Raw genomic sequence first — 16689 nt, forward strand, 5'->3', positions numbered from 1 at the left:
TTATTAAATCCTACCCCTCCATCTGGTACTTTTACAATCACTAACTGTTACATTTGTTCACTTCCTGCTTTCCATAATACAGTTTAAGGTGTTTTTTTTTAATAATGTACCTCGTACCGAAGTACGAAGTGATATGACCATACAATGACATTTTAATTAAATTTAAATTAAATTAAAAAAATAATAATTATTATTTTAAAAAATCATGATTATAAATTGTTTTATTCACATTTTTTAAAAATTAAAAAATTTAAATAAATAAATATATACATATTTTTTATTTTTTGTCCTGTACCAAAGTACTGGGTGATATGAGCATCCAATGCCATAATGGGTACCATAGTAAGTGTCAATATAGTGATATATATAGCACATCATGACTGGTTCAAGACTCTTCATCCTTGTATTTAGCAAACATCAACTGCGTAACTGTTACATTTGTTCACTTCCTGCTTTCCTAATTAGTTAATTTTTTAAATTTTTCATTTTTTTTAAATATATATTTTTTTCATTTTTTATATATTTTTAATTAATTAATTAATAATTTTTTTAAATTTTATTTTTGTCACGTACCGAAGTACGAGGTGATAATTTTTAAACCTTTAACATGGAATTTCAAAACATTCCAAAACGACAGCCACATAGTCCTGCCACAATACATGCTGGGTAGCATTCTGTCGTCTTTCTGTAATACAGTTTAAGGTTTTGTTTTTTTTTTAATTTTTTTAATATAATTTTATTTTTTTTTATCATCAGCCTTGAATGCAGCATACTCCAAACAAATGATGCTGCTGCTCTTTAGCTTCTCGGTACTCGTCAACTGATGGTTGATCAATGCAATTAAAGACGAAGCTAAGCAAAGAGGAACCAGGTAGCGACAAAGGTTAAAGGTGAGCATCTGAAAATGTTTAGCATCTCAACCATAACGTTGGAGCCTACCAGCACAGTAACAGCACTGATATTTCCCCCTCTAAATCACGTACCCAATCCAATTTAATTCACAGAGAGCATCATTATCGTTAAGTCGTGCGTCTCCTTGTCAAGATTCCCAGCAACCTTTTTTTTTTTTTTTTAAATAAATGATGCACAAAGTAAAACGAGGCCAGTGTATTTCCTCAATGAATAATCTTCAAAGCATCTTCCACACTGCAGCATAATGAAGGCAAACTAGCCGTGCGAGGCATCTCCGACAGAACCTACACAAGCAACACACAAACGAGCTGCTTCAGTTGACTCGGCTGCGAGGCGGCACCCTTCTCTTTCCACGCATCTCTTCCCCCGTTCCTTGCCTGTTGCCGTGGTAACTAGCAGAGGGAAGTTGAGTAGAGAGGAGCATGAAGGGGGGTTATGGGGTTTCTGGGTAAGGAACCTCAGCTGCTCTTTTTTTTTTTTTTTATCTCCATAGCGACATCTTTTTCTCTTTGCAGTTTATATTGATTCTTTGTCAATGACTTTCGTTATTGGCTTAAAACCGCACAAACGTTATTATATAGTACATGTTTTGATGGTAGCACTGGTAACAAAATGGTGGATTTGCACGTTTTTATTTATCATAAACTGCAGATAAAGCTCATCTTTGTTTATTATTGTGGTGGTAGCAGTGTAATATTAAGTTCATGACGGCTCCATTTTTGATACAGCTCTTGGATCAGATCTCACTAGTTGATGCACGAGTGCCGAATTTAATCTTCTTAATTTGGCCTGTAAACACCGTAGAAGCTTTCAGTGTGCATGCACTGTCATGTGTTCACGTTACCGCACGGCTTTATTGATTTTTTTTACGTTCAAACGCTCACAACCATCCTCATGAACACGCTCAACATGACAAACATCTGCACAGCGCAGAAGCGTCGTTATGATGAGGATCCGAACGAGGGAATACAGCGGTGCGGAAACACGATGGCCGCAGGAAAAGAGGCGTTTATGAGCAGTGTTGGCATAATGTTTTTGCTTAATCCCCATCGCCTGCAAAAATATTATTCAAAGGGAACAACAAACTGTCTGCTGGGAGCCGAGGGTGTGAGCGTGTTGAAACATGCTAATATGTCTGCCGCAGATACAGTATGCATGAAGGGATGAGCTTTAGCAGGAATCAGATTCCTTGACTGGATGCGTGCAAACAATATTAATAGACAATAGAAACATTCAATATTTACATTGTACTATTTAGTTGGAGATGTTCAGATCCAAGATGGCTTCATAAGGACCTTCTTGTCTTCTGTTCAGGTGCAAAAGTTAATTCAGAGCTCTTTTCTGTTTTAGACAGAAAGGTGAAGAAGGTTAATGCGCGGGCTATGATAATCTAAAGCTATTCCGTGGCATTAACAATAAAAAAAAATGCTAATGCAAGAATCCTCCCTTGGCCCAGTCACAGATTACAGCAGCGGGTTTGCGTGTGGAAACTATTATATAATTCATTCTCCATGATGAGATTTTCCCCCCATTGCTGGATTTCCTTACTGCCCCCCCCCCCCCCCCCACCATCTCTCACACACTGTCCTGGCACTGGATGCTTTCCCTTTTAATTTAAGGAGAAGATGTCCCAACCACACTTTTTTTTTTTTTTTTACTGACTTTATAATCTTTTTATCCCTGTCTGGAACTAATTCATCCTAAAACGCAATTTGATGTCTTTTTTTTTTAACTCTGCTAGTACTGTACTTGCTGGTTGGGTGATTTTGGGTAAGGTTGGGTGTCGTTTGCATATCGTGGCCATACCGGGGCCAAATTGCTCCTGTTGAAATGTTAACGATGCTTCAATGGTGCTGGAAGCAGTAATTAAACATCAAATTCTGGCCAAAAACTGTGTTTTTTTATTTTTACAGAATTTTGTGACATGCACGTTGAACACAGTAGTAATTTAAATACTCTAATAATATAAATACAGTTATAGCTATGTATAATAGATATACGGTAATGGTTTAATTTCATTTGAACATGCATCAGATTCCATTTGAATGCATCCCATAATCAGTTCCCAGTTCCACATGTCCAAAAGGAGTAGGAAGAAGCAAAGCTTAGTAAATCCTACCCCTCCATCTGGTACTTTTACAATCAGTAACTGTTACGTTTGTTCACTTCCTGCTTTCCATAATACAGTTAAAGTAGTTCTGGCAACGTGCTGTGGAAGGATGTTGAGGTGAGTCCCAATTTTTGGGAAAGCACCTATCTTGGCGTTGGTGGATGGTGAGGAAGTGGTGTGTTGGTGTGGATAGCGACCATGTTGGTAAGCTAAAAACAAAAAAGAAGTCAACTCACCACTGTGTTGGTGTGGATAGCGACCATGTTGGTAAGTTAAAACAAAAAATAAGTCAACTCACCACTGTGTTGGTGTGGATGGCGACCATGTTGGTAAGCTAAAATAAAAAGAAGTCAACTCACCACTGTGTCGGTGTGGATAGCGACCATGTTGGTAAGCTAAAACAAAAAAGAAGTCAACTCACCACTATGATGGTGTGGATAGTGACCATGTTGGTAAGCTAAAAACAAAAAAGAAGTCAACTCACCACTGTGTCGGTGGGGATAGCGACCATGTTGGTAAGCTAAAACAAAAAATAAGTCAACTCACCACTGTGTCGGTGTGGATAGCGACCATGTTGGTAAGCTAAAATAAAAGAAGTCAACTCACCACTGTGTTGGTGTGGATAGCGACCATGTTGGTAAGCTAAAAACAAAAAAGAAGTCAACTCACCACTGTGTTGGTGTGGATAGCGACCATGTTGGTAAGCTAAAACAAAAAGAACTCAACTCACCAATGTGTTGGTGTGGATGGCGACCATGTTGGTAAGCTAAAATAAAAAGTCAACTCACCACTGTGTTGGTGTGGATAGCGACCATGTTGGTAAGCTAAAAACAAAAAAGAAGTCAACTCACCACTGTGTTGATGTGGATAGCAACCATGTTGGTAAGCAAAAACAAAAAGAAGTCAACTCACCACTGTGTTGATGTGGATAGCGACCATGTTGGTAAGCAAAAACAAAAAGAAGTCAACTCACCACTCACCAATTGTCCTGATGAGTGTATTTAAACCTCTGAGCGGAAGTGTGTGTACACATATTTAGTGGCACACTCGGCCACTCTCGTATTGTGAATTCTCCACTCGCTAAGCTCCTTAATGCAGTCATTACAAGGGCAACACATTTTTGTTTTTCATATTTCATGACATTTTCTTTTTGATGTCTTTTTTTTTTAACTCTGCTAGTACTGTACTTGCTGGTTGGGTGATTTTGGGTAAGGTTGGGTGTCGTTTGCATATCGTGGCCATACCGGGGCCAAATTGCTCCTGTTGAAATGTTAACGATGCTTCAATGGTGCTGGAAGCAGTAATTAAACATCAAATTCTGGCCAAAAACTGTGTTTTTTTATTTTTACAGAATTTTGTGACATGCACGTTGAACACAGTAGTAATTTAAATACTCTAATAATATAAATACAGTTATAGCTATGTATAATAGATATACGGTAATGGTTTAATTTCATTTGAACATGCATCAGATTCCAATTGAATGCATCCCATAATCAGTTCCCAGTTCCACATGTCCAAAAGGAGTAGGAAGAAGCAAAGCTTAGTAAATCCTACCCCTCCATCTGGTACTTTTACAATCAGTAACTGTTACGTTTGTTCACTTCCTGCTTTCCATAATACAGTTAAAGTAGTTCTGGCAACGTGCTGTGGAAGGATGTTGAGGTGAGTCCCAATTTTTGGGAAAGCACCTATCTTGGCGTTGGTGGATGGTGAGGAAGTGGTGTGTTGGTGTGGATAGCGACCATGTTGGTAAGCTAAAAACAAAAAAGAAGTCAACTCACCACTGTGTTGGTGTGGATAGCGACCATGTTGGTAAGTTAAAACAAAAAATAAGTCAACTCACCACTGTGTTGGTGTGGATGGCGACCATGTTGGTAAGCTAAAATAAAAAGAAGTCAACTCACCACTGTGTCGGTGTGGATAGCGACCATGTTGGTAAGCTAAAACAAAAAGAACTCAACTCACCAATGTGTTGGTGTGGATGGCGACCATGTTGGTAAGCTAAAATAAAAAGTCAACTCACCACTGTGTTGGTGTGGATAGCGACCATGTTGGTAAGCTAAAAACAAAAAAGAAGTCAACTCACCACTGTGTTGATGTGGATAGCAACCATGTTGGTAAGCAAAAACAAAAAGAAGTCAACTCACCACTGTGTTGATGTGGATAGCGACCATGTTGGTAAGCAAAAACAAAAAGAAGTCAACTCACCACTCACCAATTGTCCTGATGAGTGTATTTAAACCTCACATTTTTTAAACACATTTTTGTTTTTCATATTTCATGACATTTTCTCCGCCCAACGTCAACACTTGGAATCGGAAGCTCATCCCAGGTGGGGAGACTGAAAATAAATCCACTTTTTTTTTAGTGTAGTTGTCATCCGTAGTGACGTGTGCTTATGACGAGCAGTACATGTGAAGTGCGTGCCGCCACATGCTGGAAAGGATTATCTCTGCCCTGTGGATCCACATGTGTACCACACAAGAGGGGCAAAGCCACTGTGCGATTGGTCCACGTCCCGTCACACGACTAAATGCAATCCAACTATTATCTGGCGATGTCTCAGGTGCAGTGACAGGGTTTCTCCCTGCATGAAGTCACTTTTGGCCGAGCTGGAATCCAAATGTTCTGTTTCAAGCTTATCTTGTCTGTGTTTAACATGGATAAATAGTCGGGCATCAACCACTTATTCGATGTATATACTTACTGTAGAGATGCTTGATATTGATTTTCTTACCTTACCTTTTTTACCGTTCTGTGACACATGTGTTTTGAGGGTTTGTGTGTTTTTGGCATTTGCAGCATTTTTTGTATTGTTGTTCTTTGGTGTTTGGTTGTGGAATATTTCTGTGTTTGGATCCTTTGGATATTCATCTGTCACCATCTCAATCATCGTATTATTATCTTTGTATGGATACTATGCTGTGGCATCTCAACGAACCTCTAAATATACTTTAAAAAGTTAAAATCTTATCTGTGTTACACATACTGACCTCTTTCCAAACAACATGTTATCCGGCAGATTTTCTATCTTGCTTTTAAGCACTGCCTGAAAATTCATATTGAATGTCACCATTTATTGACTATGCACACAAAGGCCATAAATCCATAATTAATGTAATGAGGTCAGATTTGATGGGCTATTGTTAATGGTGTGAACATTTGAGTAATGGGAACCATCCATCATATCATTATTTATGGAATTCTCATTAAAATAAATGGTGGTGATTAGTGAGTTGATCTTGTGTGAAACTCGCCTCAAACTTCAAGGCGAGGATCAATCAACGTATTCAAAGAATTATGGAGTCTGTTTTTAGACTCACAGTAGACTCAGACAGCCGCCGTCCTCGAAGCAAAGCACAAAGCTCGATGTCGAGGGTCTTTTTTGTTGGTCTTAGATCTGAAAATTAAATGAGAGATGAATGGACCTTAAAAAAAAATCAAAGAAACGACTTTAGCAGGAGAAGAACTTGAGGAGCGGAGAGGAGGACAGGCAATTTTAATGTTACGTTTTGTGATTACAACACACGCCCATAAGTGATTAATGCTGACAACTAGCAACATGAGCTGCACGGTGGAAGGGTGGTTAGCGCACAGGCGACACAGCTAGGAGACCCGATTTCGTTAGATTCCCTCTTCGGGCAGTTTGCATGTTCTCTCTGTGCATGGTTTTCTCCGGGTACTCCGGTTTCCTCCCACATTCCAAAAACATGCTAGGTTAATTAGCCACTCCAAATTGTCCATAGGTATGAATGTGAGTGTGAATGGTTGTTTGTCTATATGTGCCCTGGGACTGGCTGGCCACCAGTCCAGGGTGTACCCCGCCTCTCGCCCAAAGACAGCTGGGATAGGCTCCAGCACGCCCACGAACCTTGTGAGGATAAGCGGTAGAAAATGAAAATGAAAGTAGCAACATGCACATGACAGAAGCCTACTGTTTTTGCCTCCATTATGGCTCAATATGGCAATAAGAGGACATGGAATGCTGCGTCCTACTTTTTATTCCATTTATTGTGCTAAAAAAGTGTTTGGACTCTGGTAATGGTAATGGTAATGGTAATGGTAATGGTAATGGTAATGGTAATGGTTTTATTTCATTTGAACATGCATCAGATTCCAATTGAGTGCATCCCATAATCAGTTCCCAGTTCCACATGTCCAAAAGGAGTAGGAAGAAGCAAAGCTTATTAAATCCTACCCCTCCATCTGGTACTTTTACAATCACTAACTGTTACATTTGTTCACTTCCTGCTTTCCATAATACAGTTTAAGGTTTTTTTTTGTTTTGTTTTGTTTTTTTTAAATAATGTACCTCGTACCGAAGTACTCAGTGATATGAGCATCCAATGCCATAATGGGTACTATAGTAAGTGTCAATATAGTGATATATATAGCACATCATGACTGGTTCAAGACTCTTCATCCTTGTATTTAGCAAATTTATTTTATTTATTAATTTATTTTATTAATTTTTATTAATTTTTTTTTAGTTTTTAAACATTTTTTTTTTTTTTTTTTTTTTTTGCCCCGTACCAAAGTACTCGGTGATATGAGCATCCAATGCCATAATGGGTACCATAGAGCGTGTCAATATAGTGATATATATAGCACATCATGACTGGTTCAAGACTCTTCATCCTTGTATTTAGCAAACATCAACTGCTTGTATTGTTTCTTGAATTGGCTCATCGTTGTGCATTGTTTGATTTCCTTACTCAATCCATTCCATAGTTTGATTCCACATACTGAAATGCTATGGCTAGCATAACGTAGTCCTAGCATAGAAGTGTTTCAAATGTACTTCTTCCCTGAGATCATATTTCTCCTCTCTTGTAGAGAAGTATTGGATGACATTTTTAGCTAATTGCTTATTTTTAGCCTTATGCATTATTTTAGCTGTTTGAAGATGAACTATATCAGCAAGTTGAAGTATTTGTGATTTTAGAAATAAGGAGTTAGTATGTTCTCTGTAGGCACATGTGCCAGTCTTCCACGAGGTTTTCCTGTTAATCGCTTTGGTACTTTTTGCACAATCCAAACAAACATCGATCAAAACGACACCATCACACTCAATTGCACACACTTGGCTGCGCCACAAAAAGAACCCACACTGTGAGTAATGGGACTGACCAGACACGTAGGCACCACTCATACTGACATGTTTCTACTCTCCTGATGAATTGGATTTTTCTTCTCTAGTTCACATCAGGGTGAGACGGACCAAGGAGTGACACGGCGTCACGCTCCATCATGCGGACGATCATGTTTTGTGTTTTCTTAGCCCGTGTTACTTCTTACTCTTCAGTGCAATGGCCGACATCTTTCTCAGTTCTCTCTTCAGTTGTCTCCTCTGATCGCTTGACCTTTATTCTAAGGTTCGGTCATTCATACGCGCGGGCCGCTGTTTTAGACCTACTTTGCAGTTAAACCGCCATGACAAAGCAGTCGGGGAGTAGGTCACCAGTCACCCCGGATCTTCTTTGTTGACTGCAGTTCTCTGAGTGTGGCAGCAGGCCGCGACACGTTAGGATGTGATACTCACTGCAATCAACACACTTTACTGGAAATTGCAGTTCCAGAATTTACACGCGAGCGCTGAAGTCAAAATGGCGAACAAAGAAACCGATCGGAGGCTATGCATCAGAATAATACCACAACACACGCTACCCATTGTACTGTACTGTCAAACTCCTGTGACACTTTTAAAAACACTTAAATACAGAAGAGACAGACAACAATATTCAAAGTTACTCGCAGCGAGGAGAGTGAATCAACATACCTTGTGACATGAGTATGCAGTTCACACTCCTTTCTTTTTATTCTCTTTTGGGGGGTCCCTACTACATGATAATCGATAAGAACGATAAGAAAGATAAGAACTCATAAAACATTAAAAGTAATTACTCTCACATATACACACACACATAGACAAACAAATACAGCTCATGCAACTGCCCCCCCCCCCTTAGAGTTGCACGAGCTGTATTTGTTTGTCTGTATGTGTGTGTATATGTGAGAGTAATTACTTTTATTGTTTTATGAGTTCTTATCTTGACACATTCTTGCAGGACTAACATGAACATCTGCAGGGTTGCTGTTGGCGCATCCAGGCACCTCCAGGACCTGGGGGTCGCTGGGGGGGGGGTCACAGGAACATTTCTTCTTCAGCACATTCAAACACTTTTTATTGTCTAAGCAAATGGATATAAGGGTGATAACTAACATTATATTACTTCTATCTACATTTTATTCTAACATGTACTTGGCTCCATAACATCGTCGCTCGGCTGTATGTTAGCGACTGACGTTTTTGCACCACAAAATTGAGAGGCTAAATACTGCACCAACTCCTCAGTTGAAGTCTGTCTTTTGAGACAACCTGAATAGACCAGTTGCGATCGATTCAATTCCCCGACAATACAACGACTTGGATGAATGAGCGTATTCCCATATTGCAGCTCACAAACACTTGGACGACAACAAGGGAAACTGATTGGATGAGTGCAGTAATGCCGGCTGTGATATTCCTCCATCCTCCAATCCTCCATCCCCAGCGACCATGTGGAAGTATCCTGGAGCTTTCAGGCTGAAGGCCAACGTCTTAATGTTTTGATCAGCTGATGAACTTCTACAAAGTTTATTTACACAGTTTTGCTGAAGTTTTATCATTTTAGTTGTGACAGAGTATTTGATAAATAATGCTATTGCTAACATATGCTCACCGTTGACCGTTTCAAAAAGCTTTAACACGGCAACAGCAGTGCTCTGTTCCAACACCTTTGCTGTCCAGCAGCACAACACTTATTGATTGATTTTCTGGTTGACCGTTTGACGTGATACTTGGTGGCCTTACAGATGGATGGATAGACTGACCAAAAAAACGGTTACCGACTGACAGATGGATGGACTGATGGATTCAATTATTGATTGATGGACTGAATGATTTTGTAACTGACTGATTTTCTAACTGACTGGTTGACTGTTTGACTGTTTGACGTGATACTTACAGATGGACAAATATAATATATTTGTTTTATATTGATTCATTTATTACTTGGTTTTTATATGAAAACTGTATTTTTCCTTTTTTTTTTTAAATAAAAAATGTGCTGAAATGTGCCATCTAAGAACTGGCACATTTCAGTACCAATTTGGCACCGGTATCACTGCTATAATATGTAAACAATTCCCAACCCTAGATTTGATTTTTTTACACTATGTCGTAATTTCTGTGCGTAAATAAAATAGGTCTCACAGCAGATTTTTTAAAAATGTCTTCATTATGCAAGTACACCGTAAGTACACTATATCCACTCGTGAACGAAATAACATATTTTTGTTGTTTATTTGTTCCGATTACTGCGGAGACACATTTCATCACATAACTCAAATTCCGATTCCTATATGCACAGTGTACAGTCTTAAATATACACATTTCTGTCTGTTTGGGTTCGAACCCAGGTCTGCCGATCGACAGTTGAGAGCACTGGCCATCGAGCCACAAGCCCCAAGCTGTCAGCTCGATTTCCAGTGAGCGGCCATTACACTAGTATGTGATATTGGCGTTTGCGATTTATAGTGTCAATCAGAGTTCATGGACGGACTACCACAGCGAAGAGACGATTTTGATCAAATTCCCACGGATACTACAGTTGTTCTTCAGTGGGATATTTCCATGATTTTCCATATATGTTGTCTTTCCCGAGAATAACATGTACGGATGTAAAAGAAAGGACTAATATTTGTGTCTTGTCTCCAGGATACTGCTGACGGTGGTTGTGATCTTTCGCATCCTGATCGTGGCGATCGTGGGGGAGACGGTCTACGAGGACGAGCAGACCATGTTCATCTGCAACACCCTGCAGCCGGGCTGCAACCAGGCGTGCTATGACAAGGCCTTTCCCATTTCCCACATCCGCTACTGGGTCTTCCAGATCATTCTGGTGTGCACGCCCAGCCTCTGCTTCATCACGTACTCCGTCCACCAGTCGGCCAAACAGAGAGACAGGCGCTACTCCTTCCTCTATCCCATAATGGAACGAGACTACGGGGGAAGGGACGGGGCGCGAAAGCTCCGAAACATTAACGGGATTTTAGTTCAGCACGGCGGCGATGGCGGAGGAGGTAAAGAAGAACCCGACTGCCTTGAAGTGAAGGAGATCCCCAACGCCCCGCGAGGCCTCACCCACGGGAAGAGCTCCAAGGTCCGTCGACAGGAAGGGATCTCCCGTTTTTACATCATTCAGGTGGTTTTCCGAAACGCCCTGGAGATTGGATTCTTGGCCGGGCAGTACTTTCTCTACGGTTTCAGTGTGCCTGGGATTTTCGAATGTGACCGCTACCCGTGTCTGAAGGAGGTGGAGTGCTACGTGTCTCGCCCCACGGAAAAAACAGTTTTCCTGGTGTTCATGTTCGCGGTGAGCGGCATTTGCGTGGTGCTCAACCTGGCCGAGCTCAACCATCTGGGCTGGCGCAAGATTAAAGCGGCCATCCGGGGCGTCCAGGCCCGCAGGAAATCCATTTGTGAGATCAGGAAGAAAGACATGGCGCATCTGTCCCAACCGCCCAACCTGGGGCGCACACAGTCCAGCGAGTCGGCCTACGTCTGATGCTAAAGAGCGGAGGAAGAGGAGTGGAACGAATGCGCGAGTGAAAAGGCAGTCATTATGATTTTTTTAAAGGGAAGAGGAGGTCACATCGGATGAGGAGACGCGGTGAAGACCGAACCTCCATCTGGGTCGCTTCAGGAGTGAAAACCTATAAAAGATCACACGTTTTAACCTCATTTTTGGAGAGCTGTTCTCACTGCCATTTTCTTTCTTTTGTTGTTTTTTTTTTACTACAAACTCCTCTCTCCTCTTAAGTCTTTGAACCCACAGAGACAAATCCTCACCAGGCCCGGGCAGGGAACAACCGAGTGGATGAGGACTGGTTTATGTTATTTGGGGATACTGCGGGAATGACGGCAGTCATTTGATGCGTCCCATGGTGCTTTTCTGGACTGTGTCAGCTTCGGTGAAAAAAGGCATGGACGCCGGGACAGGGAGGATGAGCGGCAATAGCGCGAGGAGAAGGAACGGAAGACCTGTCAAAGCCGTGACAGGAAAAATAAGGCTGGGGACATCGCACTCTGGGAAAAGCGAAGCCGAGTGAGAAGAGCTGCTTCTTGTCCGAGCCAAAGCCGAGAGAAGAAGAGTAACGATGTTTATGTTTGGGGTCTCTTGGCAAAGCGTTATCTTAACACAAACACGACCAGTACCATCTCTCCTCTTCCCGATGTGTCGCTTACGCCACAGTTGGCAGCTATGTAGACCCCGTCCCCCCCCTCCCCCGGGGGGGGGGGGCGGGGCTCTTCTGATGACAGTAATGACCCTCGTTGCTCTCCTTCTACGTCCATGTCGTGAACACGGAGACGCGGAGCGTGTAAACGCTCCCCAAGCACAAACGTTCCTCCGTGCAGCATTCCAGGGTGCTGAGAGTCCAGGGAGAAAACAGGAAACGGGAAGACGAGGGAAACGTTTGGCTTTATTTTTACAGCTTAAATGAATTCTATGAAATATATAACAATGTGTTCTACTTTTTCTTTTGAGAAAGCAATGGTGCCATCCTTGACAGATTTAAACATTCTTGAAATGATGAATAGTGCATATCAATGATATTATTTATGCATTTAGAGTATATTCAAATACATTTATTTATAGTTATGGCTGGGTCCTGTGGGCCGTCGTGTTCAATTTTCAATTTTCCAAATGTATGACGTGTTTGTCTTTTTTTATTTTGTATTCTTTTTCACTGATGAAACTGATGATGCGTACGGGAATGGAAAGGTTGGGAACGATGTGAGCATGTGCAACTGATTTTGCTATATATAAAGTTTAGAAAAAAAAAATTGATTTGCTTCTTCAAAATCAGCTGCACAGCGTCAGGCAACTCGGTCCGGCCTGTGAGCCATTTGAAAAAGCATGTTTACATGACGCAATGTTGTTGAATGATCAAGCCGTGTAACCAATGAATCGTAGCTTGCTTGGAGTTTTATTGTGCGTTGATCTCCCGAGGGGATTTCAGCCTGCATGCAATGTAAGACTAAGTCAAAGAAAGCTTTGAAAGTATGAGAAGACACACACAAAAAAAAAAATATATAGAAAATGTTGCACCTTGATTTGGAAAGACAAGTGGGAGAGTGGCAGACTGAAGGAACTCTGGTTGGATAGAGGTACTATACGTTCTCGGACATAAACATGGTTACAAACTCACTGTGAGCCCGTGAAACCAGATATACGGACGCTAACATTGACTACACAAAAATGACATTTGTCAAAACGCACACTAAATAATCTTCAGGTTGAGCCATTTCAATCATTCTTACACAAATAAAATAGATTATTGCATACATTTGGTTGAAAACACTTTTTACTCAATGGTCCTTGAATGCACCACTGTGAAACTACATCACTCTACCAGATAGTCATTACATTTTTTATTTTTCTATCACCTCATCCTTGTTCCCAAATGCTGGCATCAAGGTGAGCTTTGATGACGTGATGATGTGATGATGTGTTGAGGGCCAGCTAGGATTAATTGTGCGCCCCATTAGCGAGTCCTACCAGGTGGAATTAACCATTTTGCATTTTTGTAAGGTGGTTTAGTGAAAAGGGCGATGAGACGGTTTCCCAACCATAACCTTTGGGTAGTGACCGAAAGATGTCGGGTACAAGCACCCGAAATTAGTTTTCTCCACAGCATGGTTGGGCTCTCCCTTAGGGATAAGGTGGAAGGCACTGGGAGTCATCTGGGAAAAACTCAGACTAGAACCTCCGCATTAAGAGATGCCATATGAGTTGGCACGAGCACGTGGTCAGGATGTCTCCCGGACACCGGAGGTGTTCAGGGCACGTCCGAGCGGTCGGAGGCCTCGGGGAAGAGCCAAGTCACGTTGGAGAGACTGTGCCTCTCAACTGGCCTGGGAATGCCTCCTCGGCCAAAGCGGCTGGGGAGAGGGAAGTCTGGACTTTCCCGTTTAGACTGCTCCCCCCACGACCCGAGCTTGGTGCTAGAAGATTGATGGGTGGACGGACAATAATGAAATGGAAAATTGGCTGGATTGGCCAGCCAATCCCAGGGCACATATAGACAAACAACCATTCACACTCACATTCATACCTATGGACAATTTGGAGTGGCCAATTAACTTAGCATGTTTTTGGAATGTGGGAGGAAACCCGGGAAAAAAAACACGTATTCATGCACGTATAACATGCAAACTCCACACAGATGGAATCGAACTCGGGTGTCCTAGCTGTGAGGCGCTAACCAATGTTGGTTAAAGTTAATTAATTCATTTTCTACCGCCTATCCTCACAAGGGTCGCGGGGTGCTGGAGCCTATCCCAGCTGTCTTCAGGCGAGAGGCGGGGTCCACCCTGGACTGGTGGCCAGCCAATCACAGGGCACATATAGACAAACAACCATTCACACTCACATTCATACCTATGGACAATTTGGAGTGGCTAATTAACCTAGCATGTTTTTGGAATGTGGGAGGAAACCCGGAAAAAACATACGCATTCACGGGGAGAACATGCAAACTCCACACAGATGGAATCGAACTTGGGTGTCCTAGCTGTGAGGCGCTAACCCATGTTGGTTAAGGTTAAAAAGTGTTAAAAAGTTAAAAAGCAGTCACCCATGCAGTGCAGTCAAACGAGGACCACCTCTAATTTTGTTACCTACAGTATAAATACACCAAATGTCCGTTTGTCAATTGACAGTATTTTGTTAAAAAAGTGTAAAAGTAAGCTAATATGAGGTTGTTTTAAATAGCACCAAATGGCCAAGGTAATGTTGGTCTTTGGTAACTAGCTGAAGAAAATAAACCCTAGTTTTCAAACAACCATTCACACTCACATTCATACCTATGGACAATTTGGAGTGGCTAATTTACCTAGCATGTTTTTGGAATGTGGGAGGAAACCCGGAAAAAAAAGACGCATTCACGGGGAGAACATGCAAACTCCACACAGATGGAATCGAACTTGGGTGTCCCAGCTGTGAGGCGCTAACCCATGTTGGTTAAGGTTAAAAAGTGTTAAAAAGTTAAAAAGCAGTCACCCATGCAGTGCTGTCAAACGAGGACCACCTCTAATTTTGTTACCTACAGTATAAATACACCAAATGTCCGTTTGTCAATTGACAGTATTTTGTTAAAAAAGTGTAAAAGTAAGCTAATATGAGGTTGTTTTAAATAGCGCCAAATGGCCAAGGTAATGTTGGTCTTTGGTAACTATCTGAAGAAAATAAACCCTAGTTTTCAATTAACCAAGTCCACATCCCAACAAGCAAAGCTCCAGTCCGTCTTGGAGCTCCAGGAAGAAAGGATGAAGCCAACCAAATCCCCCCCCCCCAAATCTCTCTGTTGTCTCTTCACTCCCACTGTCATAATCTCTCTGATTCTTCCAGGTGATTATCCCCAGATTTAGACTCTTCCAGGCATCATCTATGCTCCTCATTCGGGATTGATGTGTTCCACTGTACAGTCCGATGCGCTGACACGACGCTCCACGATGCCTATTAATAGAGTTTGAGTCTTGGCTTCTCCTCAGGGAGCGCTTGTAGAAAAGGCTTATCGCCGACCTTGCGCCTTAAGGCCAAGCCAATGTCCCGGGTTATTTACGGCGCCTTCTGGAGAGTCGCTACCTAGCGCTGATCTAATCTCCGCAACACAGGCCATTTAGACCGTGGAGGACACGTTGGACACACATGTCCTTATGTCTGGTTTCATTCGGGCTGGTGTGTGGACGCACATTAAATGTGCGCTTTGCCACATTTAGCCAATTTTCACCGGGAACACAAGACTCCTTTCAGGAAAAGTACACTTTGGTCAGTGGTCCTCCACTTCCCAAAGCAATTCTTCCAACATTCCACTACTCTCCACGGTCTACTTTTCTATCTGTCAATGTGAAATTATGCAACTTTTGTTTTTTTTTGGTTCTAATTTACTTTTTCACTTGTGGATTGAGTTTGTTGTCTGTCGCTCTTTTTGTGCAGTCACGCGTCGAAAAAAAGGAAACATTTTTTTGTATGTAAAAGAACAAAAGAAAAAATGTGAAAACAAGGGTAGAGAGATGAAAAGATGAAAATATGTTCAAATGCCTCCCTTGCCAAAGTGATATGCAATTTTTTTTTAAACTGCATGTGTAACAGATAGATTAAGCATGTTTCTATGTTTTCTTGGTCAATAACTTTGAAATACTTTTTTTTTTTTTTTTTTAGAAAGCTGTCACGTCTCGATGCCAAGTGTGTATATTAATGACCATGTTGTTGAGATAGTACAAAGCAGGCAGAACACCAACTCAGTGATGTTCTAACTACCTATGTCAACAGACTGATGATCCTTCACAGAGACGACCTTTTACCCTGGGACAGGGGTGCCCAAATCATTATAAAATATATCATTTATAGCAAGAACTCATAATTTCACATGAATAGCATAATTTTATGGGTAAAAATATCTTTTAGTAGCATGATGTTGAAATATGAAAAAATATATATATTTTTTTCATAGTCACAATATTATGAGCAACAAACAAAACAAAGTTCTAATTTTTGGGAAATTTCATGGGGGGAAAAAAAGTGATATTTATGAGAAAAAAAGTTGAACCAGTTGGG

The 16689-nt window shown here is 41.3% G+C and overlaps 1 protein-coding gene across 1 annotated transcript in view; it reads left to right on the forward strand.

Moving 5' to 3' along the window:
- gjd1b (gap junction protein delta 1b) overlaps positions 1 to 14883 on the forward strand; it is a 39131-nt gene extending 24248 nt beyond the window's left edge. The window contains exon 3 of the mRNA XM_058079872.2: positions 10785 to 14883. Coding sequence (XP_057935855.1) covers positions 10785 to 11634 — 850 coding nt within the window. The 3' untranslated portion in view covers positions 11635 to 14883. The remainder of the gene's footprint in view (positions 1 to 10784) is intronic.
- Positions 14884 to 16689: the final 1806 nt, after the last annotated feature.

Source organism: Doryrhamphus excisus, linkage group LG8, assembly GCF_037039965.1.
Source record: "Doryrhamphus excisus strain RoL-2023G ecotype Guam linkage group LG8, RoL_Dexc_Guam_v1.1, whole genome shotgun sequence".
Lineage (NCBI taxonomy): Eukaryota > Metazoa > Chordata > Actinopteri > Syngnathiformes > Syngnathidae > Doryrhamphus > Doryrhamphus excisus.